Below are 26,080 nucleotides of genomic sequence, written 5' to 3' on the forward strand. Positions count from 1 at the left end.
CTCTGCTTTCCAAGTGTTAGGATTAAAGAGGTGTGCCTCAGCACTTGATGATCAATACATTTTCTACACATTTCAGAGCTGGTTAAGAAAATGAACAAACATACTGAAATGGAACTTGAGCTCAGGGTTGTGTTTATTACTTATCTGTGCACTCCCAGTTCTCAGCAGACATATCTACAATCTGATTTGTCCCTTTTTTAAGGTGTTTAGGGAATCTGGCCCAAACTTTGAGTACATTATAAAGTCTGGGGCAGGAATTCAGGTTTCCTGACTCCAACTCTCATAGCACCAACCTGGATATCCTAATCCAGGAAGATTGGCTTTTCAGAAGCACCAGATCCTACGTTTCCAATTCTAAGCCAGAAAGACCGAGGAAAACCCATTTCCACCTTTCTCTTCCTCATGTTGCAAATGAAATTCAACATCAGACATGCCTGCTTACAGTGTCCTAATCACCAAACAGGCCAGTTTTAGGGTTACTGAATACCTAAAAAGGTCATTCAAAACACCCACAAGAAAAACACCTCCACCCAAGAATGCAAGAAAAGAGCTCAGACATTCTCTTAGGTTTTGTTTTCTGTTAAAACAATATATTTATTACTAGCCCAGTGTTGTGACATAGTCTTCAATCCCAAGCACTTGAAAGAGAGAGGCAGGTGGATTCAGTGAGCGTTTGAGGCCACCCTGGTCTACCAGGGCTACTTAAATAGACCATCTCAATCAACGAAAACAAAAATTAAAAAAAAAAAAAAACAACTACCACCACCAAACAACAACAAAAACCCATGCTGGGCAATGGTGGCCTATACCCAGCACTCAGAGGCAGGCAAATCTCTGAATTCGAGGCCAGCCTGGTCTACAGAATGAGTTCCAGGGCATCCAGGACTACATAGAGAAACCCTGTCTCAAACAAAACAAAACACTAAACAGCAACAACAACAACACAAAAACTAAAAAAGAAAGAAAGCATTACTGAAATGTTTTAGTGCTGGAGTGTTCAGGCCTAGGGCAGGACTAGAACTATAACCACTTACAACCCTGACCTATCCACCCACTCAAGTTCACAATTTAAACAGAGTTATTGCTCCAGGCTCCAGTCCTACTGCACAGATTCCGGTTTATCATTGCAGATTTCACTGCTTTAACCATCTTAATCTGTAAAATAAACACAGGAAGCAGACCAACAGCCTTATCCTAAGACAAACAGGAATAATTTACTTACAAAAATTATAAGTAATGTATAATATTTCTAGCTACACTATTTCCCCTTCCCCCTCCCCTGGAGTTTTAGACAATAGTACAGTCACCTTCAATGAACAAAAGAGACCAAGCAACCCAGACAGTTCACAGCCAGTACAGCATTTTTATCTTTCTGGAAGCTACCTATAAAAAGACAAGAGCCATCGGTGGCTCTTCGGGTCACACGGGAGAAAAAAATGAGAGTAAATTAAGGAACAAGGAAACAAGGATAAATTCTATTATTCAATCTAATAAAAAAATTAATGAGAACCCACTGTGGGCAAGAAGACTAACAACTTAGTAGTTCAAAAACTATAATAAAGAGCCCCACAGGGGAAGTGCCAGGAGGTACAAAGTTCTCTGGGAGAGAGCTTCCCATCCCTTCAATATCACCTTAAGAGACCAGAGCATTTCGATAAGGGGCACTTACAGGACCAACCAGACTGAGCAGAAAAACTGAGAGAAAGAACTCCAATGACATCTGTGGAAAAGGATGCTACGCTGGGACAAACACTATCTGCTTATTCACAGCGTGGCTAACCAGGACTGGTTCATGATCTTTCAAAAAAGATACCGGGTTAACCCAAGAAATACAGAAGAAACACACACACACACAACACACACACACACACACACACACACACACACACACACACACACACACGGTGAAAACTGGAGGCGGAGAAGTCAGCAACAACTAATGTTGACTTAAAACTCTGGTTCATGATCTTTCAAAAGAGATACCGGGTTAACCCAAGAAATACAGAAGAAACACACACACACACACACACACACGGTGAAAACTGGAGGCGGAGAAGTCAGCAACAACTAATGTTGACTTAAAACTCTGGCAGCAAAACTCAGTCTAGCAAGGGTGGGCTGAGGATTTTCTACCTTCAAAGTCATTTTCATCATCCACCCTCCGGAATATCCCAGCTCTTCTGGACCTCTCCTGTCTGGATTTTAGAAACGGGGTCCTTTTCCAAGCCGTATGCCACACAGTCTAGTTAAGGGCCAAGGTTCTCCTTCATTCCTCAGCTCTCTAAGCCCGGATACAAAGGACCAGATCTGCCCTTTACTCTGTGTGACCTCGGACTAGTCACTCAAGTGGTTAGTTCTCCTGTTTTCTTGTCTGCAAACTCGTTGATTACGAAGAGACCCGGATCCGACTCGATCGCTGAGATTTAAAATCTTGGTTAGCCCTACATGGTGACACTGGACACACGGTCATTTACGTAGATGGGGAAACTGAGGCACCGAGCACTCTGCCTAAGGTCATAATAGCAATAACTCTGTAGGCGCCAGGCCACCGCACGGCTCGGATCTCCAGACTTCTAGTCACGGTCTCTTTCTCCTTCCACCCAGCCAAGAGGAGCTGCGGGGGGTCCTGGTTCGAGAGGGCAAAGGACAGCGAACACGCTGGGATTGGGAAAGGAAGGGGGAGAGGCCGTACCTTCCCAGGTCAAGCTCCGCCGTCTGTGCCTTCCTCTCGGAACTGGATCCCCTCACCCGGTCTGGACTTGTCCCAAGCCCCCGCCACCTCTGCCCGGCTCGACGTGTCCCACGACCGCAGCAGAGGCCACCGATTCCCGCCCTGGACCCGCCCCCTAAGCTATCTGACCAATCCTCCCTCAGAGCCTAGGAACTCCACCCCCTCGGAGGGCTGGCGAGGCCTTGCGTCATCAGGAGCTCACTTTCTCATTTGCCTTTGCTCCGCCTTCTCCACCGCCGGGTCTCCTCTGGGCCCCGCTACCCTGAGAGAGTTTTCCTGCCGGAAAGCAGCTCGCCTCCGCCGCTGCGGCATTTTACGACATCGGTTGTGACAGGCCCCGGGAACATCCGACTTGCTCTCTTAAGCCGAGCTAAAACAGACGTGATGTTCGGGGCCGGAGACGAGGATGATACCGACTTCCTCTCGCCAAGTGGCGGGTGAGTGATTGAGAAGTCGTGGCCGGAGCGCAGGGCCGAGAGACCAGTGGGTGGCTGCAGGGGTCGGTCTCTTCTCAGGCCTCTTCTCAACTTCCGGGTCCAGAACCTTGCCGCAGTCCACCGGTGGGTTGCCCAGGCTTGGCAGTCTGAGCACAGCTCGCCCCGGTGTGAGATCCTTTGGATTAAGGACCTGGCATCTCCCTGACACCCTTTTGCTTTATGAATCACAGTGTCTCCAGTGAAATGGAGATGATTCCTGAAGAGACTGTCTACCTCGGGTTTTTTTTTTTTCTAAAGGAGTCAGCTCCTATAAATATATGAGCTGTAAATTAAAGAGACTTTCTCTTCCCCATGACACTTTAAACCAGGAGGTGGGTCAGCTTCCTTCAAAGACTACCTCGGATGTTACCTTTTCGGTGATTCTCTGCCTTCACAGCCCCAGGCAGAATAGACTGCTTTATCTTCCTTATTCCCACGAGTCTTTGCACATGGAAGCTACTGAAATCTAAATCCTGACAAAACTGCTTATGCTGCTCATTTCTGTCTATCTCTCAGAACGGGAACTCCTGGAGCATACTGATTGCTCAGGAAGTGCCTGCGAAATCATACTTTCTTTGTAAGGCCTAAGGCTTAAAGCCAATGGGAGAGACTACATTTGTTTTCTCCTACTGTCAGATATCATAGATACCCTCTTGAGACAGAAGTCTTTAAAGGGAGGCAAGATTTTTCCCCTCTTTTTAACAATTAGCTTAGTTTTTTCCCGTCCATTGTCTCAGTGGACCTCTTCACTCCCTTTAGACTTGTTAACTGCAAAGCTTACATCTTTGCAGAGCCCTTCTTTGAACATCTGCTTTCAAGTTTTGTGCATAGAGATGAACCCACTTAAGAAATGACAAACACATCAACATCCCATCATTTTATCAGATCCTGAGAGGTAACAATAGTGATTAATCTTCTAGTATAGTAGGAATTCAATACAGGAATGACCATAAAACGACTGGCTTTCTTTTGGTCTTATATTTGTGCGCATGCATGTGTACACACGTGTGTGTGTGTGTGTGTGTGTGTGTGTGTGTGTGTGTGTGTGTGTGTATGTGGTGTGTGGTGTATACAGGCTGTGAACATTGTTTGTAGAGGACAGAGGTGTCTTTCTCTGTAGCCTTCCACTTTATTTTTTGAGACAGGTTCTCTCACTGAATCAGAGTTTACCATTTTGATTAGACAAAATGCTTCCATTCTTTCCTATTTTACCACAAACATTTAAAGCTTCTGCTGCTGTTGGCTGGATTTTCAGCCAAAATCAGTTTTGTGTGTGTCTGCATATGGGTCCTTTTGAATATCTTCAAGGTTTGTTTGTTTGTTTATTTGAGACAGGGTTTCCCTATGAAGCCCTGGCTGACTAGAATTCTTTATATAGACCAAGCTGGCCTTGAACTCACAAGGATCTACCTGCCTGCCTCCTGAATTCTTGGATTAAAGGCATGTGCCATCACACCTAGCTTTGAGGTATATTTCCCTATGAGAGCATTTGAGGAAAGTCTATAAAGGAATTTTTAAGACTGTTAACTTTCATGCATCAAGGAATCTGCTGCTGACTAAGCAGACAATGACAGTCATGTGCCCTTCTCGTGGTTCCTGACCCAAGATAAGTTCTTCCTGACTCCACTAGTCTGCCTCCCTGAGCAGGCTTAACTAAGGATTTGAGATTCATTACATATATGACTGTGGGTCCCAAGTATAGCAACAGACAATTTGATGATAAAAGACTCAACAACAACAACAACAACAAAGATTTACAGAACAATTTTTGTCCCCAGTAGTAGCTAGGAAAACAGAATCAGACTTAAGATTAAGAATAGGAAAAGTGAGCTGGGGAGACAGCTCAGTGTTTAAAAGCACTGGCTTCTCTTCCAGAGGACCTGGATTTGATTCCCACATGGTGGATCACAACCATCTTCAACTCCAGTCTCTGGGAATCCACTACCATCTTCTGGCCTCCTTTGGCACCAGGCATGCACATGGTGCATAGGACACCCACACACACATAAAATGAAGAAGAAAAGACTAGAGAAAGTTTTTATGAGCAGTCTCTTATTTGGCTCTTCCCCCATCGGTTTTGTTAAGGAAATAAAACGTCTGACAATGAACACTGACACTGCCTTTCAGTTCCTTTTTTACAACTGCAGTTTGCTTTTAAAATGCTTTCTGAAGTTTGACTTGACTTTATGACTTTCTTGAGCCTATCAAGGATTTTGAAGACTGACCAGAGCAGGAAGTACTAATGTCTAGGATGGTTGTTTAAGTGACTGATAGCTGCTTTACACATTCTTGGGTCTCTTTTTTGTTTGTTTGCTTGCTTGTTTGTTTTTGAGACATAATCCTACCATGTATCTCTGGGTGGCCTTGTACTCACCATTTATGCCAGCCTAGCCTCCAACTCAGAGATCCACTTGCTTCTGCCTCCTGAGTGCTGAGATTAACCAGACTAACCAAGCCTGAGCAAGTTCCCCAAACTTAAGGGTTAACCTAAAAGTGGTAATCAAAAGGCACCTGATGGGGGGTGTCCTTCTATATGCTATAAATATATGTTTCTCTTATTGGTTGATGAATAAAGCTGTTTTGGCCAATAGACAGACAGGATTTAGCCAGGAAATTCGAAGAGCGATAGAAAAAGGGAATAGGCATAGTCAGAGAGATGCCATGTAGCTATTGTCTTAAAAAAGAAAGGAAGGAGAGGGAGTCTTTAGGTTACCATGGCTAAAAGAAAAAAAAAAAAAAAACCTCAGTTTCTCCTGTGTTCTTTTAGTGTTTGCTGATATCTTACTTAAGTCAGCACTACTCTCACTCAAGTATTACATTTGCATTTTCATCTAAATCTTTTTGTCTTTAAACATTTGTTTATAGGACGCTTAGAGGAAGCATTCTAGATTCTGTAAGAAAAGGAAATAATAGTGCCAAACCACATTGAATGTATTTTGTGAAATACTGTTAAATATTTATGCACACATATGAATTATACTTTTAAAAAGTCAGAAGAATTGAGCTGTTGAGAAGCTTCAGAGTTTGTACACCCAACTAAAAACAACTTTGGAGAAAAGGAGTTCAGGGCTAGACTGAATTGGAGAGTTACTTTCTCAGTTGATTTGTGTTGCTGTAACAGAATATAATAAACTGGGTAAGTAGTTAAAGAAAGACATTTAGGACTTGTGCAAGGTTTGCGGAGCCCAGAGACTAACTAACCCAAGGAGTTGACATTCCCAGCTACACAGGAGGGTTGAAAGGTCAAGGCCAGAGTGGCCACCTAGTAAGACTCCATCATAAAGTAAAGAAACATAAAAGGGTTGATGGTGATGGATATAGCTCGGTGGTAGAGCACTTGCCTGGCATGTTCAAGGTCCTGTGGTCAATCCCCAGTACTGGAGTATGAGTGGGGGAAGAGTTAGGGGGTGAGATTATTGCATTAATTAAAACTATTCAGAGGTATAAACGGAGGCAGTGTGCTGAGGCAGTGGCAGTGAGGTAGGGAAGTGGGGAATGCATCTGAGACATCTTTAGGAAGTATAATCAGATGGAACTTGGTTCAGCTGTTGATTCCAAATCACAAATACAGTCTTGATTTCAGAGAGCCTCAGCTGCTACTTCCTTTACTGAATGGTGAGCTACACCATCAGAGAGATTTAAGATTACAGGTAGCAGCATTTAAAGTGGTTACAAGTTTGGGATATGTTCACAGTTTAACAAAACTTAAAAGAAAGTTTTGGATATGTCAGATGAAATGTTATTTTCATTTTCCATCAACAGTGCCAGGCTGGCTTCTCTTTTTGGACTGGATCAAGCAACTACAGGCCATGGAAATGAATTCTTCCAGTACACAGCCCCAAAGCAGCCTAAGAAAGGCCAAGCAGTAGCAGCAACAGGTAAGTTAAGAGGCATTAGTATCACCAGGCAGTGGTGGCACACGCCTTTAATCCTAGCACTCTGGAGGCAGAGGCAGGTGGATCTCTGTAAGTTTGAGACCAGCCTAGTCTACAAGAGCTAGTTCCAGGACAGCCTCCAAAGCCACAGAGAAACCCTGCCTTGAACCCCCCCCCCCAAAAAAAAAAAGGTATTAGTATCATGTCTTAATGGGTTGGTTGGATGGCTGATTGTCTTTGGAAGTGACGTGGTATGGTGCTTGATATTGGTTGTTGATCTGATAGGATCTAGACTCACGTAAGGGACCAACTCTGGGCATATTTGTGAGGAGTTCCTATATTGGATTAACTGAAAGAGTAAACTCACTCTATATGTGAGTGGCACCATCTCATGGCTGGGATCCAGCTCACTGGAAAGGTGAAAGTGAGTAGAACAGCATCATTTATTTCTCTCTGCTTCTTGTCTATGGTGCAAATGACCATCCATCTCACGCTCCTGCTTCCTTTCCTTCCCCACCTGTTGCGGACTGGTGTCTTTGGGGCTGCGATCCGGACCAGACCAGCCAAACAGCCCCCAGTCTTTCTGAGCGGGGGAATGAGGAAAGGCTAGGTATAGACATTAAAGGATAGACAGAGACTTAGGATAGTGTCAGGAGGGCGGTTTCAGTCCATACTGAATGCACCCAGTTTATTCATGTATCATCTTAAGTAACCAACCAAAGGTGGCAACAATGGCAGAAGACTTCTGTTATCATGTATAAAGTCCAAATAGCAATTACTCCCCTTAATCCTAAAGATACCCTGTAGCTGCATGTACCACTTGCCTTTCAGGCACTACATATCAGCACATATCACCTAGCTTTCAGGGAGAGTATAAACTGGCCTTGACCTAGGTCTATTGTTATTTAGATAGGAGCCATTCACTACTGAGACTAGGGCATCCTACAGCCATTAAGCTAATATCTTAAAGATAATAGGAGTGACTTGAGCTCTCTGAACTCATTTGTGGCAGGATGGAATAGATTTCCAATATTCAGGCCCTGACACCCACCACAATGGACCGTGCCTTCAAACTGAACCAGAACAAACCCTGCCTTCCTTAAGCTGTCTGTCAATTATTTTGTTATAACAACACATGAAGTTACCAGTACACACACCAAGTCCTTCATCCTCCATCCGTCACTCAGGCTTACCACCAGTGTTGATTGCCTTTTGAAGCTCTCAGGTCTTTGTTGGGAACTGATGGGGACACATTCTTTTGCTCCTTGTCTCCAAAACTGCCCAAAACATACATTGTTACATCCTGTTCCACTCATGAAGGACACAGGAGTCATTTGTTAACGACATCTGAGGAAAGGAGGGAGAGTGAGAGGCTAATATTCTCAAGTGTCTGCAGTTGTCTTAGGTACTTTACATGGATTGTCATATTTCATTCTCTAGATTTTGGGGGCTCTGAGCAATTTATTAATTTGATCAGTCAACGTTAGTGGCAGAGTTGAAATTTGAACTCTGAATTTACTGACTCCACAGCATTCTTTCCTCTACACTTTGATATTTTGAGGCAAGAAGCCGAAGAGAATAAGGGATTGGTGATATAAGAGCCCCCAGGAGAACAGGTAGGAATGACATTAAATTAAATACTTGAAGATCAAAGTGTGGAGAGCCTTTTACATGCCAGGCCTGATGCTGACTAGTCTGAGGATCCGTGGCAGGTTACTGAGAGTAGTTGAATCAGATAGTTCATGTAGGCCATGCAAAGGAAGACACTAACACTCCTGCTCATACCTTTGGACTGGTAGTATTTTCCTTACAGTCTAGATGGTTCTGCATAATTCATTTCTCTTCTTCTTCTTCTTCTTCTTCTTCTTCTTCTTCTTCTTCTTCTTCTTCTTCTTCTTCTTCTTCTTCTTCTTCTTCTTCTTTTTTGAAACAGAGTTTCTCTGTGACTTTGGAGGCTGTCCTGGAACTAGCTCTTGTAGACTAGGCTGGTCTTGAACTCACAGAGATCCTCCTGCCTCTGTCTCCCAAGAGCTGGGATTAAAGGCATGCACCACCACCACCTGGCTCTGTTCAGTTCTGAAGTTACTACCTAGACATAAAGTCTAATCCCTCAGATTGAGGGTTTAGTTCTATAAGACTGTCCTCTCTAAGAAGCCAATCATTATTCAGGTCATATGTATTTCTGACTGGCCAGGGGTCCCATGACACCCTCTCCTGGGTTCAGTTAATTGACAGGAATTGATCATAAAACTCAGGGTAATTCGTTGTTGCTTTTTAAAAAAAATGTTGGTTAGTTTATTAGAAAAGATATTATAAAGAAACACATACAGCCAGATGAAGAGATTAATAGAGGCTGGCAGAGTAGTTTGAGAGATATATAGCTTTTGAGTCTTCTCTGGGTGTCCCTCCTTCCCTCTCTGGGTGTACCACCCTCCTAGCACTGTCTGTGTTTTACAACCTGGAAGCCCTTCAAACTTTGTGGTTCATGAGTTTTTATATAGCTTGCTCTAGCCCATCTTTCCTGAATGTTGGTGAGTGGAGCTGAAGGTCATAGTCCCTCATCCTGTAAATACTTTGTTTTCCTTGTGGCTATCTCTATCCCGAGGAGTCCTACCCTGGTCACCTCAGCAACAATGTCAAAAATCAAAATTTCAGCAAAGTTTCAAGACCTTTTAAAAAATTGTTTATTTTATGTGCATTGGTATTTTGCCATGGGCATCAGGTCTCTTGGAACTGGAATAACAGACAGTTGTAAGTTACCATGTGGGTGCTGAGAATTGAACCTGGGTCCTCTGGAGAAGCAATAAGTGCTCTTAACCACTGAGCCATCTCTCCAGCCTTTAAGACGCTTTTAAACTGGCTTTTATTTGCAGTTTTTTTTATTTGAAATCCCATAAAATGAGACATTCTGATGAGTTGAGAGTAGGACCTTGGCTTTATATAAGCAAAAAGAGCAGAAGAAGCCAGAATCCAAGAAAGTAGATTATCCATTTTCAAGTTCCTTTCCTTGTAAAAGAAGAAAATAGGCAATGAAACCTGGCCTATGTGAGGCTTCTGACATGACACAGCCATGTGCAAATTTGGGGATTTGGGTATTACTTATTTCTCTTGATTTAAAAGATCACTTTAAAAATCTTCATTTTCTAGAATTCTAAAACAAGTTACTCTATTTTGGTTTTGGGGCCCCATGCAGATTATGAGTCCATAATCATGTAGACCAGGCTAGTCTCCAGCTTGAGATCCTCCTGTCTCTGCCTCTCAGAGGCTGGGATTACAGACATATGTTGCCATGCTTGACAACTTGACAGTGTATAAACTCAATTATGACTAAAGGGACTAAACACTCCAGAGCCAAGCAACTCCAGAGCCAAACACACACACACACACACACACACACACACACACACACACACACACACACACACACTTGGTTTTTCGAGACATGGTTTCTCTGTGTAGCTTTGTAGACGAGGCTGTGCCTACCTCTGCCTCCTGAGTGCCACTACCCCAGACTCCAAATATATTTCTTTCTTTTTTTTTTTTTTTTTTTTTCCCGAGACAGGGTTTCTCTGTGTAGCTTTGGAGCTTGTCCTGGCACTTGCTCTGTAGACCAGACTGGCCTCGAACTCACAGAGATCTGCTTGCCTCTGCCTCCCAAGTGCTGTGATTAAAGGTGTGTGCCACCACTGTCCCGGCCCAAATATATTTCTTAAAAGACACTCGTACTGCTGTTATCACTAAGGAAACTACAAAGGACTTAGGAAGTGGGAACAAGAGTGAATTGTATGCTGCCACAGTCCATTAAGCTCAAGTGTTATTGTGCATTCCCCTGGTTTCTTCATAAACTGTGTGTTTCTGATTCAGTTTAAAGTCTTTGAGCATATAGGCGTGAAGGAAAACAAACTACCTCTGGCTTATCTGATGACATAGTGATTTTTTTCTTTTCAGAAATGGATTGATTGCTTGTGTGTATGTATATAGGCATGTGCATGCCATGACCTATGTTTGGGGGTCAGAGGACAACTTGTACGAGTCATTTCTCTTCTTTCACCATGTGGGTTCCAATCTCAGGCCACCAAACTTGTTAGCAAGCATTTTAATGACTGACCTATCTCCCTAGCTCTGTTTTTTTTTTTCATAAAGATAGAGAAATTTATTTTTCCTGTGAAAAATTATTTTTCAGGTGAAGGAGAAGCTAGAAGGTACACAGGAGTAAACAAATACAGGTTTTGCCTTTAAAGAGATAGTAGGTTAAAAGAAAGCCTTTTTTAAATGAAGAAATTAAAAAGGGACTCAAGATAAATTCACTAACAATTAGTGAAGGAAACAGAATTATCTAGTCATCCCCTGAACAAGGAGACTAAATTAAGGAAACTTTGCTCAAAATAAAACTTTTTTCAGGACTACATGTTGCAAAATTTCCTTTTGAGTTCCAAGTCCAAGAGTCTAAATAATGGTGACTTCAGGGAAGGAGGAATGCCGAGCAATGAGAGTCTTAGGATGATGGCCATGCTCTGCTTGTGCCCCTGGCAGATGCAGAAGCAGTTGCATCTTGAGAGCATGAGCTTGGGTGTTATAGCCTGAGAGTGCTACAAGAGGTTGCGTTAACTTGGAGGAGGGTGCCAGGCTGGCCTCCACAAATAGTGATTTTTTTTTTCTGGGTTCCACACTTGTCCATATCCCCTAACATATTAAACTGAACTGTAAGTAACTTTCTTAATATAGTGAGGGAAACAAAGAATATACCACTAAGAAAATAAACAAATAACACATTGGACTCTTGTAGGGGATGCTGTAGCCATGCCTACTTAGGGGCTGGCTACAGGTGTACCTGCGTGGTCAGGGTGATGTAGAGTGAGGGATGCTTACGTGGTGGGATGCTTTCGCTTTCATCTTCAGCTTGCTGTATGGACTGCTGCCACACCGGCTGGCTAGGTCGCTCTGTAAGTAAGGCTTTTCCCTATTAAATTCCCTTGTATTTTTACCTGGCTCTGTATTGGTAATTTCCCACATTAGACACTTCATTTTCACAACTAGGTTAGTATTCTGCTTCTGGACCCCGAGCCTGGGGAAAATGTTTAGTTTCCTCTTCCCTATAATCAGTAAATTCAGGTAAAACAGCCATGAGAGGGTACTCCTCCTTTCCTGTTCCCTCACTTGGTAAAGATTTTAAAAGGCTGTTTCCCATGGGCAGCAATGTGGAACAGTCACAGCTATACTCCTGATGGACATGTAAATTGCCATAGTATTTCCCAAGGATACTGGGGCAGAGTAGAACCAAACCAAATTCTCTCTATACCACTTCACCTCAGAATTCCATTTTCAGGAATGTAGTCTGAGAAAAGAGTTAGAGGTCACACACAAAAATGTGTGTTTGAGGAATGTTCACTATAGTATTCTGTATAACAGAGAAAATTTGATAACTGCCCAAAGAAATGTAGCACAGTAAGAAATTTGGAAATTTCTTGGGGCTGGAGAGATGGCTCAGCAGTTAAGAGCACTGGCTGCTATTTCAGAGGGCCAGGATTCAATTCCCAGCACTCACATGGCAGTTCACAACTGTCTGTAGCTCATACAGAATGTGCAGGCAAAACCAAATGCATATTAAATAAATATATAAATAAGTCTTAAAAAATTACCAAAAAAAAAAAAAAAAGGAATTAGGTAAGTTCTTAGAATCAGTCATAGTATTTTGTGTAGTTATCAAGAAGCAGTTTGGGCAGTAGCCTTGAGCCATCCATCTAGGCTTGTTTTGGAGACTATAGAGAAGACTTATAGTCAATGAGAAATGGAAGAGGCCAAGTTGAATCTTCATTTTGTATTAAAATACTAAAAATGCTACTGCAGAGCTTATGTGTACAGAGAAAGGACTCAGAATAAATGCTTCAGTTTACTGGTATTTAATTTTGTATGATGAGGTTATAGGAGCTTTATGTTTTTATTATGCTTTCCTATATTTATCTGACTTTTACATTGTCCTTGTACTCTAAAATTGAGGGAACGTGTTCATACAGAAAAATAAGAGAGAACAAGGTTTATGAAAGTAAATTCATTTGATTTTTAGTTAGCGTTCTTTTATCACTTTTCTATGAAGACATTCATTTAGTGAGCTTAGCTTGTAGTTTACCACTGGGTGTGAGGGTGAACACCGGTGGTCCTAGCACTCAGAAGGTTGAGGCAGGGGAATCATGAGTTCCAGGTCAGGTTGAACTACACAAAGGAGACCTTGTCTCCCATAAACAGACAGATAGACAAAGACAAAGACAACAACAGAATGAGATTTACCCTTAATGTGCCATTTTAAAACATTAGTGTTACTGCCTTTGGCAGATTTTACTAATGGATGTGATTTAAACACTGATGCAAAAATACAGCCTTCATTTCAAAGGGGATAGAGTTTATTCTGAAGCCAAATATGAGCCATTGTGGCCCAGGAATACAGATTCAGGTCTTCCCAAATCTCACTTTGCAATGTGGTAACAGTGTGGTCAAGTTTATGAGAATGGAACAAAAAAATTCACAACTCAAGGTACTTTTCACATGCATTAGTGGAGCCATAAGTTAATACATTCCAAATGGTTCTGCTTGTTAGTCACCAGGATGTTAGATTAAACACATGAGTGGTCAAGGGAGGCCTATTAAGGGGGCCGAAGACAGCCCAGGACAGGTTGTAATTAGGCTCTGAACATGCAAACATTCTTACCTCAGCCGGATCACTGGCCTTTTAGTCAGTTGATCAGCCTTGTAGAGGATTCAGTGTCAGGTGGGGTTTCTTCCTGGAACTTTCATCTACACTGTCACCCTAAATTCCCTATACTGGAAGAGGGAAATAGCTTTACCTTTATATAGTTGACAGAGCATTGAAAAAAGAAAAGAATGCTATAGTATGGCCCTGTTTTCTAGATAATGCTTCTTGTCTAGACATAAAATTTGTCTGTGGTGGCTGGGCTTTGGTGGCACATGCCTTTAATCCCAGCACTTGGGAGGCAGAGGCTGGAAAATCTCTGTGAGTTCAAGACCAGCCTGGTCTACCAAGCGAGTTCCAGGACAGGCTCAGCAAAACAAAACAAAACAAAATTGTCTGTGGTGTATGGTATTGGGGCTGGAGTGAGTCTAGTGTCATCTACAGTCATTGTATAAAGCTCTCACTTAGAGCCTGTTTGCTCACCACCAGACAAGGTGACAAGCTGTCTCTGGATCCAATAAGGATAGCAGTAATGAAAGCATTGTTACACTAACCAGAAAGTGTAAAGTGGAATTTTGAGGCTAAAAATAAAAAAAATGAATGACACCTTTGTTTTCTTCATCTTCAGGAAATCAGACAGCACCTAAACCAGCAACAGCCACCCCAGGCACTTCATCCGTGCTGTTTGCAACTGCAGTGCACGCATACCGATAGTAAGTAGTTGGGAGAGAAAGCACTGAGCTGGTGGAGAGCAGGGAAGCATAGGATGTAGTTCCTGCCCTTTTTCAGAACCCGTGCTCTTTGCAGCCTAGTTCCTCAGCCCTTCTGGACAGAACCTTAGATAACATTATCTTGTCTATGTTGTTAGTGTTTGGGCCCTCCATAGCAGCTTCTTAAGTTCTCGGGGATACTGTGGATAATAGATGATTGAAGAATAAAGAAGTTGGGGTTGGGTGAGGTGGTATTTATCTTTAATTCCAGCTCTTGGGAGGCAGAGACTTCAGGATCTCTGTGAGTTCTAGACCAGTCAGAGTTATACCAATGAGAACTTGTCTCAAGGATAGAAAAGAAGTTGCAAAAGAGCTTTAGATTAAAAACTACCTACCTCTAACCTCTTTTAGAGGCCAAATGCCTCGTTGTATCAAAACAGAGTGCTGGCTCCTCATGGCTTAGAGGGATCCTGATATCTGTTGTTTTCTTGCTTCAATAGCGTAAATGGTCAATATGCAAAGCAAGGCAAATTCGGAGCTGCCGTCCTGGGGAACCACACAACCAGAGAGGTGAGAAGCCCCACATTGATTCATACTTTATATCCCAAGTATTGTTAGTACCAGTGGTCTGGTTTTAATCTGCCTGATCTGGCTCATGTGTCAGAGGAAAAGAGTGGCTACTAATGATAATTCTGAGTGTGTAGGATTCAGTAGATGACCTCAGTTTGCTTACTGTTATGTGTTAAAACAAGTGCAGCTGCTCAGAATGTTTGCTTTAGATGTTTCCTTTGTGATGGTTCTAGTATCAGAACTGGAAAGCTTTGGAGTAAACTGTCAAGGGTGCATACCATTAGCACATTCCATCTTTATGCCTATGTTAATGACCAATATTTATCCTTTGCAAGTCTGAAAACAAGGTTGAGCAGTTGATGACTGTAGTTTAGTCAGGATGAAGTACAGTGGATGTCACTAAATGGCCCTAGGCCTGCCTTCTTTGAGTTGGTACATCTTGCTTAAATAGAACATTGAGTTAAACATTATTGAGCTAAACATAAGAAATTCTCACATTTCAGAGAACACAAGCTTCCTGCTGCTCTGCCTCTCTCAGCACAAAGCTAAGATTAGGTGCCCATAGTGACTGATACAATGGACATCACTGTAGACACACAAAAACAGGTATAGGAAATTTGAAACACAAATCAGTGGGTCTTAAATAGTAAGCCTCAGGTATTAGTACTAAGCTCTCAGTAGTGGTTATTAGTTTTTCATCTGTGACCACACCCTCACCTCTTTCTTTTCCCATTCAGGTTATTTTGAACAGATCTTGATATACAATTTCAGTGGTGAATGCTTTAGTATATAGTTCTAGAAGAGGAGATACTTAAAGCTATCACGTCATTGTCACAACTAAAAAAGTATTAAGAAGTACATCTTAATATCAGTCACTACCAGGAAGTATTCATATTTCTTTGCTCTGTTGTTTTCCTTCTTGTACATCCATTTGATTCAGCATCTAGTCAGGTTACCCATTGTAGTTGGTTCCTTCATCCCTTAAATCTTCCATACTCCTAACAGGAAGCAAATGATGTCTGGCTGTCTCTTGTTTTGTGTTTTAGCAGCTGCTGCTATTATCTGGACCTATTAATTCATTGGAGGTAACAATTTGGATCTTAGAACTCTAGTTGTGAGACATCACTATGCTTGATGGCCAGAAAGAGGGAGTAGGTTGGAGAAGCAATTAAAAAGAAGCAGATAAGGGGCTGGAGGTGTGGTTTAGAGACTAAGAACACCAGTTTCTTTTCCAGAGGACCTGAGTTTGGTTCTCAGCACTCACATGTTGGCTCACAACTGTCTATGTAATTCTAGTTCAGGAAATCTGATGCCCTCTTCTGGCTTCTGCATGCATTGATGCATAGACATACATGCAGGCAAAACACCTAAACACATAAAATAAATAAATTTTGGGGACTTGAGAGATAGCTCAGTGGTTAAGAGCCCTGGTTGCCCTTTCAAAGGACCCAGATTCAATTCCCAGCATCGACGTTGCTGCTCACAACTGTCTGTAACTCCAGTTCTAGGGGATCCAATGCTGTCTTCTGGCCTCAACAGGCACCAAGCACAAGGTACAGACATAGTACACAGATATAAATGCAGACAAAACACCCATTCATATTAAAAAGATGATAGCTGGGTAGTAGCACATACCTTTAATCCCAGGACTTGAGAGGCAGAGTCAGGAGGATCTCTGTGGGCTCAAGGGAGATATGGTTTATATAGGGAGTTCAAGACCAGCCAGGGCTATACAGTGAAACCCTGTCTTAAAAAAGAAAAATTATAACAGTTATATTCTAAAGTTTTTTGGATTAAAAATACAAAAAACCTGAAAACCTCACTGGAGAGCTATAGAAATGACAAAGGGAAGATAAATTAAAATCTTAGAAGGAAAAAACCACCAATGAGATGCCTCTGTTCTGTACCTTGAGCATATTGCTGACTTTAGGTGTAGTTTAGGCAGCATGTATGATATATCCAGAGAGACTGCTCAAGAAAAGAGACATTGACAAGACTGGAGAGCCTGGCAGTTCTACATTGGTTTTTTTCCCTGTGGGACTTTGTTGAATTCAGGGGTGGTATAGAAGTCCAGGCACTATTCCAGAGTCAGAACAATTTCTGCACATCTGTGGTGCATAGGAAAAACAATTCTACAGGGAGAGGTCCTGCACAAGTAGCAACTCTCTTCCTCCTTGTATTTGCTTGATTTTAAACTTCATGGGGAAGTAGCTAAAGAATTCAGCTAAAAATCTCTGTTGAGTAGAAATTTAAGAACCAAGGAGTTAGAGACTGTCTAGGCTTTCAGCCAAAAACTTGGAAAGGTCCTGCCTGAGAATAGGACAACTCAGAAGTAAACTTATTCTTAAAAAAATTTAAAGATTTATTTATCTATTTATTTATCTAATGTATATGAATATCCTGCTTGCATTGTTTTTCTGTGCACCAAGTGAGTGTATGGTGCCCACAGGGGTGAGAAGAGAGCATTGAGTCCCTCTGGAACTAAAGTTAGGATAGTTGTGAGCCACATGTGGGTACTAGGAATCAAGCCTGCATCCTATGTAAGAGCAATAGCTGTGCTTAACCACTGAGACAACCCTCCAACCATGATAAAGTGATTTTTTTGTTTGTTTGTTTTTTGTTTTTTGTTTTTCGAGACAGGGTTTCTCTGTATTGCTTTGGAGCCTGTCCTGGAACTTGTTCTGTAGACCAGGCTGGCCTCAAACTCATAGAGATCCCCCTGCCTCTGCCTCCCGAGTGCTGGGATTAAAGGCATGCGCCACCAACGCCTGACCAAATATTTTTTTAAATTATTTTTAGTTATGTGTAAGTATTTGTGTCTGCATGTGGGAACATGCATATGAGCATAGGTATCTGAGGGGGCCAAAGGCATCTGTTCCCCTGGAGCTAGAGGTTTTGAGCCTCCTATCATGGATTTGGGGAACTGAACTCAGGTCCTATAGAAAAGCAGCAAATGCTCTTAACCATTATGTCTCTAGACCAGAGGGTGAATTTTAATTATTTGGATGTTTGTGTTTGTTTAATTGCTATGTAGTACACATGCATAATCTGGGAGATTGGTTCTGGGGTTCTCCCTTCCCATTTATAAGAAAATCTGTGATGCTCAAGATCCTTTTGTAAAGTGGCTGAGGCTGTACTTGTACATCCTTCTATAGCGAGCGAAGTCAATCTGTAGTCTGTATGGTTAAGATATCATTATTCAGATAAATACCAGTCAAACACAAGCCAGAGCGTGCCAGGGCAGCAAGGCAGCCAGGCCAGAGAGAGAAGGGGCTCCCATGTACTTTGCCGCCCCTTAAGAACCCATCCCGTGTCATCCTGACCTCACCTTGACTATGCCCTGACAGGTGTGGTCAGGCACACCTGTAGCCAGCCTCTAACAGGCATGGCTTACTGTCTACAATTCTCCTTTTAGTCTAAAAGAGGATTAAAACTTAACAGTGTAAAGTATCCAAAATTAACAATCATAAAGGTGAAATAAAAGAAATCTGCTATTGCACATCCTCACCATGTCTATTTCAGCTAAACCCTAAAGTCGTCTGAAAGAAGTGTCCAAACCTGAACACCTCCTTCCAATCCCAATCCTAAACAATAAGAAAGTTATTCCTAACTAGGCTAACACTACCCTAATAGATAATAATGAGGGATGGGGGCATAGCATCCTCCAAGTTACTTCCTGCTGAAATGGGACGATGGTAGCCTCTTAGGGTCCTGTGGGAAGAAAATGTTAGTATAGTGAAAGTCTCTAATGGATTATATCCAGTCCATGTTAGATGGGATTTGCTTGATTGAAGATAGGTTGAAGTCCTCAACTTGATTGAAATCAGTACTCAAAGCTCTGGTCGGAGTGTCAGTTGAAATGGAGTAAGTTGGATCCAGTGCAGTCGAGGAGGTATGGCCCAATTTCTTTTCCGGAGCATCTAGAGATTGCTGTCAGGTGGGTTTTCATTGGCTGTGTGGGACTCAAACATAAGTGTTAGCAGAGAAATGTTTGCTTGTGTATGTATGCATGCTGGAAAAGGCAATTGTGAAAAAATAATGATTATGAAATGGTGTACACCTTGAAAGAAAGAGCCAAGAAAGACAAAGACAGTCCCCAAATTCTTCTCTCGTTCTGTATTACACCAATTGGCTTCTTGATAGAATACAGAAACTCTAAAGTTTAGTTAAACAATGTGCTTGGATTTTAGGGGAGGAAAGCCAAATCCAACTCTAAATCCAGCATTGATTTACTTGAGTAGGGACTAGGAAATAAAGAGAAATAGAGTTATTTGAGAGATAGCTGTAAAGTTTACTGTATGGCACGTTCCTTTTATTCGATGGTTATAGCTACCTTCTCTTCTTAAGCATCTACCCATGTAGTGTTCTTGGATTTCTGGAAATGAGTTTTCCTGTGAAGATAGAAGCAAAACACTTCCCTTTCCTTTGGGAGGTTTCTATTTAGTTTATGAGATATACCTCAGTAAAATACCTGTCACTCGTCCTTGTCGAGAGGTTTGTCTTTTTCAACTCGAATCTTGATCAACTTTGATGGTATCCAAAGTTTTTCTTCTCCTGTGGAGACAAATGCAAAACCTCTACCCCAGTGTAACACATGTCCAGGCTTCCATACCGAGGTTAGTACATCTTTGAAGTATACTGGTTGATTCATTTCAGCAGTTTTTTCTGTAGTCTAGTGTCTTTCTGCAGCTGTTTGTCCTTTTTCATTGGCATTAAGAAAGTTTAGTGTCAATTAAGCATTATGCAACTTATGTTTGGGGTTTTTTGACTTACTAGCCTGTCTATAGAGCATTTTCTTAAGTGTTCTATTAGATCTCTCAACCACTGCTTGTCCTGTAGGGTTGTGTGGTATACTGGTGACATGATTTATGTTATAATATTTGAAAAACTGTTCCATTTTTGTGGAGACATATGCCGGAGCATTGTCAGTTTTTATTTGTGCAGGTATACTCGTAACTGCCATCACCTGTAGCAGGTGTGTAATAACAGAATCAGCTTTTTCAGAGTTGAGAGCAGTAGCCCATTGGAACTCTGAGAATGTGTCAATAGTATGATGCACATATTTCAAATTTCCAAATTCTGTAAAGTGAAAGACATCCATCTGCCAGATCTCATTCCTCCGAATGCCTTTAGGACTATAGCCTGCTGACAGTGGAGTTTGGTTATAAAAAGAACAAGTAGGACAGTTTCTCACTATCTCCTTGGCTTGTTGTCAAGTGATGGAGAAGTCCTTTTTTAAACCTTTGCTTATTTACATGATATTTCTTATGAAATTCTGAGGCTTCTAGCACACTTCCAATTAAAACACAATCAATCTCATCATTGCCTTGTGCTAGTGGGCCTGGCAGACCTGTATGGGATCTGATATGTGTAATGTATAGAGGATTGCTTCTGTTTCTGATTGTTTCCTGTAATTGTAAAAAGAACGAGGTTAATTCTGTATTATCAGGAACGAATTCTTCAGTCTCAATGTGTAAGACGACTCTCTGTGCATATTGGGAATCATTAACTATATTAAGAGGTTCTGTAAAATCCATAAGCACCATGAGAATTGCATATAATTCTGCCTTCTGTACAGATGTATATGGACTTTGAACTACTTTACTTACCTCAACTGCTTTATAACCAGCCTTACCTGATTTGTTGGCATCAGTATAGAAAGTGAGAACTCCAGAAATGGGTGCTTGTTTTACAATATGTGGAAGAATCCAGACTCTTTTTTATGAATTTAATTCTGTCAGTTTTGGGATAGTTGTTGCTAATTGTTCCCAAACAGTCAGTAAGAGCTATTTGCCAATATTCATTATCCTTCCATAAGGAAGAAATTTCTTCATTAGTTAAAGGTACTGTAATTTCTGCTGGATCTTTTCCAGTCAGTTGACGAACTCTTAATTTTCCCTTTAAAATCAAATCAGAAATCTTTTCTATATATGTCTTTAACTTTTTATTCTGTTTATGTGGCAGAAATATCCACTCCAATATGGTGTCTTCCCTCTGCATCAGAATTTCAGAAGGATATTCTCTGGATGGCAAGATAACCAGAATACAGTCTAAATCAAGGTTTATCCGATCTACATGTGCATCCAATATTCTGTTTCCTACCCACTGTAGTTCTTTTTCTGCCTCAGCGGATAATATTTGTGGACTGTTTATGTCCTTGTCACCTTTAAGAGCCATTTTTAAATGCTTTAAGTCATGTCCTTCTACCCCAATAATCGTCTGTAATTGAGAAATTTCTCCTAGCAGCTTCTGAAGATTATTAAGAGTTTGATAACGATCCCTTCTAATTTGTACCTTCTGTGGCCTGATTCTTTCTAAGTCTATCTTATAACCTAAATAGTTAATAGAATCACCTCTTTGTATCTCTTCTGGGGCAATGTGTAACCCCATCTAGGCAGAACTTCCTTCAATGTCAAACATACAATCGGATAAAAGAATATCATCCATGTAATGATAAACGAGGGATTGTGGAAATTTTTTACGAATTATTTCCAAAGGTTGTTGTACAAAGTGTTGACATAAAGTAGGACTATTTAGCATCCCTTGTGGTAAAACCTTCCACTGATATCTTCAAACTGGCTGTGAGTTATTATGAGTTGATACAGTAAATGCAAATTTCTCTATATCACTTTCTTGTAATGGTATAGTGAAAAAACAGTCTTTTAGGTCAATTACTATGATCGGCCATCCTTTGGGTATTAAGGAAGGCAATGGCATTCCAGGCTGTAGAGAGCCCATAGGCTGAATTACCTTATTTATGGTTCTCAGGTCTGTTAGCATTCTCCAGTAACCTGACTTCTTTTTCATAACAAATACAGGAGAATTCCAAGGGCTGGGAGACTCCTCTATGTATCCAGCCTCTAGCTGTTCCTGTACTAACTTTTCTAGAGCCTCTAGCTTCTCAGAGGTCAAAGGCCATTGTCCTACACAGGTTCATCTGTAAGCCATTTTAATGGCAGGGCCCTTGGTTCCTTTGAAGGTCTATCGTTTGTATATAGTTTCTTTACAGCCTGTATGGTTGGTAACCATTTCCCATAGCGTCTTACCTGATCTTTTCTACTATCCAGTGATTGTACATAATTCGTATCTGACACTGGAGGTATGTTAATTTGAGTTTTCCATTGCTGTAAGAGATCATGACCCCAGAGGTTTATAGCTATATTTCCCACGTAAGGTTTTAGTCTCCCTTTCTGTCCTTCCAGTCCAATGCAGACCACAGAGCAAACGCTCTGTTGAACTCTAGATAGAGTTCCAATACCCAAAAATTGTACATTGGCTTCCCTAAGTGGTCACTCCTTTGGCCAGTACTTGTGTGTAATAGTGACATCCTTGCCAGTGTCTACAATGCCGTTAATAATTTTATTATTAATTTTTACTTTTAAATTTGGTCTTCTATCTTTGATGGAGGTCTGCCAAAATATGTGCTTTTCGTCTTGTCCAGTCTTATCTGATTCTTTATTGCTAGCCAAACTAATATCTATAGCAGTGTCATCTTTCACAATTGACAACTATCTATTCATCCTGTGAGAGATTGTCTTCCACTGCTACTGGAAAAGACCAGACCTTTTTTGATGTGGGGGCCTTCTTGAGGCTCCCTTTGGAGTTTTCCAGCCTTAACGGGTTCCCTTGCATGTCCCTGGTCGATCTACACTCATTAGTCCACTGTCTGTCCTTACCACATCTCCTACACAATCCAGAAGGCAGTGGCCTTTCTCGTGAGGTATGGTTAGAATTTCTTTGCCTACAATTTCTCCTTACATGTCCCATTCTACCACAGCTAAAACATCTAGGTTCCTGGAGTGGGCTTTTCCTACATGAGGCTCTGGTTCATAATAGTGTTGAACCCTGGCCTCTTGGTACCTATATCGATCCCTGTAAGGTGTTTCTCCTTCCCAAGTCCTTTCCTCATCATCTCTGGGACTCTTAATCTCCTGCTGCCTTTTAAAACCTCTTGGGATAGCTTCTCCTGCCCAGACTCCAGCATCTTGCACATTATAGTCAATGTGGGCTGTATGCAAAACCCATTCTTCTAGCGGAGCTGATCTGATCTTTAAAGGCAAAAGTATTCTTTTGCATATTATTGGGTTTGCATTGTTATAAGCTATTGTATATACAATCGAATGTCTTACTGCTGGATCTGTTACTTGTAAGTCTACTGCTTTGGTCAACCAGACTAAGAAGTCCTTGAATAGTTCTGTTGGTCCCTGTTGTATTCTAGTATAAGCTTCCTGTTCTATTCTAGTATAAGCCCCCACATCAACCTTATCCCGTGCGTTTAGTGCTGCTTTCCTGCATAGGGACAGCATATGGTCGTCATATTCAGCCTGAACCTGTGGGTCATCATAAATACCCTCTCCCAGAATCTTTTCTAGAGGAGTGTCATAGCCGTCTCTAATGGCTTGACGCTCAAGAAGCTTTCCTTCTTCCCTTATCAATGCCTTCTATTCGATTTGACATGAATTCTCAAGTACAGCTGATACCAGTCCTACCCAATCTGAGGGTGTCACTCTGTTAAAGGTTGCCCAAGAATGCAATAGCTGTTTTACGTATGGGCTATGAAGACCATGTGAGACAACTGATTCTTTAATATGCTTAAGATCCTTCAGCTGTATAGGTTGCCATACATAAGCCACCTGTCCTTGGCAGTGTTTTTTAGTTGGTGGCTTTTCTACCATTGTTCCTGGTAGACCAATGGTGTACATGCAATGACTTTAGAATGATTAAGATACCTGTGTGGAGTAGGTGCCTTAGATTGGAGTGATTCTGTCTCCTTGTCATTCCAATGATCCTTGAGTCTAGTAATGATATCCTCATGAAAAGTTTCAATCTCCTTAATCATAAAAGATTCTAGGCATGATAGCAAATCCATGAATTGCTGTGACTGCTCTTCTATACGGTTTTCTAGGTGTTTAATATGTTCGTCTCTAGCTAGCATTTGGGTGGCATGGAAACTGCCGTCCAGGAATTGAAATTTAGACTCAAGGTCGTGATTTGCCTCAGCAGTTGACTGGATGGACCTCTCTAATTTGTCAGCTCTGTTCTGTAAATCATCTTGCAAACATTCAAACCTACATTCAACTCTGTTATCTACCCTCTCATATTTTTCAGCCATTGATTTAATGGCATTATCCAATTGTTTTTTAACCCTGTCCTGGGTATCTTGCATCTTAGTATACAGATTACAGGACAGAGAGCCTGAGTTTCCATTCAGCTACATATTTTCTTTAGTTCATCACGGTCTTCTGACAGTTCTGCCTGTATCGTATAAGACATAGCAGAGCCTATTATCTAGCTTCTGTTCTACATGCTGCATAAACGTATCATGAGTCAGTCTGGTCTCCAAAACCTCATTACGTAAAGCTTGCATGTCCTGTAGGCAGGTGGTGAAATTAACTTTATCCCTGTTCCTGAGGCCTCTGGCTAGTGATAATGCATGCATTAGCACGCTAACAGCTAGCAAGGCATATAGGCCAATTATTGACAGATCAACATCTTCCTCGAACATTGAATTTATATAAGAAGCAAAATTGTTACCAATTGAGGAGAATGATAAATATTCGGCTATATTTACCAATCAGCCTCTACTCCAGACGCAGTAGGTAGGATGTTTTCAGCTAGATGAATGAGGCTGCTTCCACTCCAGGTGCAGTAACCACTTTTGACCAGAAGGTGGCGCGGGTGTTCAGTAGTGGTTGTTTTGAGTTGGACCTGAAATTTGCGATAAGCCTACAGAGCGTGTTAAGAACCGATTGGGGGTGTGTTTACTAGGTATGGGAAAACCTTCGAACTGTATCTGGTGGAGACCAAGCTTGGCAGATGGGCGTGGCGGGCAGCGGAGCTGTAGTGCAGCTGTGGGACCTGGAGCTGGGAATGTTAGCATGGGAGGGGTATACAGCCAAGTGTGGTCTCCACAGTGCAGTGGATGCGTGGTTTTTCTGCCAGCAGCTGTAGGCCACAGAAACTGTAGTGGCCCGCACAGAAAGGACAAACTTGTTGATCGCTGCTCAGGGTTATGGCGAGTGCATGTGGCTAGTGGTAAATGAGCGCACAGTTGGAAGCAGCCTAAGTATTTGCTGCCTGGAGCAGTAAGAACCACAGGGAAATTTAAGTAAAAGCCTGTGGGAAATTTAAAACTCTTCCGGCCGGGTGGATGGCAGGGACCATGTGCTACAGGCGACAGGAGAGGTAGTAGTAACTCATGTTTTCGTTGGAAGTTCACGTGTGGTGCACAGGCGCATCAGAGCAATGCGAAACCTAAAGCCAGCAGTATCCTAAGGCCCTCTTGTGTCACACAGCTCCTGGTCAGAGCAGCCTTTCCTGGCCGAAAGCAGAGGCCCTAGCGGGCTTACAATGAGCTAGAATGGGTCTTGGATTTCTGTTGGGCGTCAGATATAGCGAGTGAAGTTAATTGTAGTCAGTGTGGTTAAGATATCTTTATTCAGATAAATACCAGCCAAACACAAGCCAGAGTGTGCCAGGGCAGCAAGGCAGCCAGGCCAGAGAGAGAAGGGGCTCCCATGTGCTTTGCCGCCCTTAAGAACCCATCCTGCATCATCCTGACCTCACCTTGACCACGCACTGACAGGCGTGGTCAGGCACACCTGTAGCCAGCCTCTAACAGGCGTGGCTTACTGTCCCCTACATCCTTCCATATATTTTAAGTCATCTTTGGGCTATTTGTGCCATCTAATAGATGTAAACGCTCCATAAATAGTTATTAGATTATTTAAGATATATAAGAAAAAAGCGTATTTTTAAATTTACAGGACTGGAACCCATGCACATGGAGGCTGACTGTGACATATATATGTAGGTGGTTTGCCTTCATGTATGTCTGTTTGTGTACCACTTGTGTGCCTAGTGCCAAAAGAGGACAGAAGAGGGTGTGGGATTCCTTGGGACTGGAGTTACTGGTGTTTATGAACTGCCATGTGGGTGCTGGGAATTGAACTCTGGTCCCCTGGAAGAACAACCAGTGCTCTTAACTACTGAGCTGTCTCTCTAGTCCCAATCCATTGGTTTTAAGTACATTC

General features: G+C 41.9%; 1 protein-coding gene across 5 annotated transcripts in view; it reads left to right on the forward strand.

The window, feature by feature from the left end:
* Nucleotides 1–2,976: 2,976 nt before the first annotated feature.
* Fkbp15 (FKBP prolyl isomerase 15) overlaps nucleotides 2,977–26,080 on the forward strand; it is a 69,891-nt gene continuing 46,787 nt past the window's right edge. For 2 of the 5 annotated variants that reach the window (XM_027400322.2, XM_027400325.2), the window contains exons 1-4: nucleotides 2,995–3,168; nucleotides 6,970–7,085; nucleotides 14,396–14,480; nucleotides 14,978–15,047. In XM_027400322.2, the coding sequence (XP_027256123.1) occupies nucleotides 3,116–3,168; nucleotides 6,970–7,085; nucleotides 14,396–14,480; nucleotides 14,978–15,047 (324 nt within the window). In that variant the 5' untranslated portion in view covers nucleotides 2,995–3,115. Of the gene's footprint in view, nucleotides 3,169–6,969; nucleotides 7,086–14,395; nucleotides 14,481–14,977; nucleotides 15,048–26,080 lie in introns of all 5 variants that reach the window. The other 3 variants (XM_027400323.2, XM_027400321.2, XM_027400326.2) reach the window with 2 other exon arrangements.

The sequence above is a fragment of the Cricetulus griseus genome, chromosome 2, assembly GCF_003668045.3.
Source record: "Cricetulus griseus strain 17A/GY chromosome 2, alternate assembly CriGri-PICRH-1.0, whole genome shotgun sequence".
Classification (NCBI taxonomy): Eukaryota; Metazoa; Chordata; class Mammalia; order Rodentia; family Cricetidae; genus Cricetulus; species Cricetulus griseus.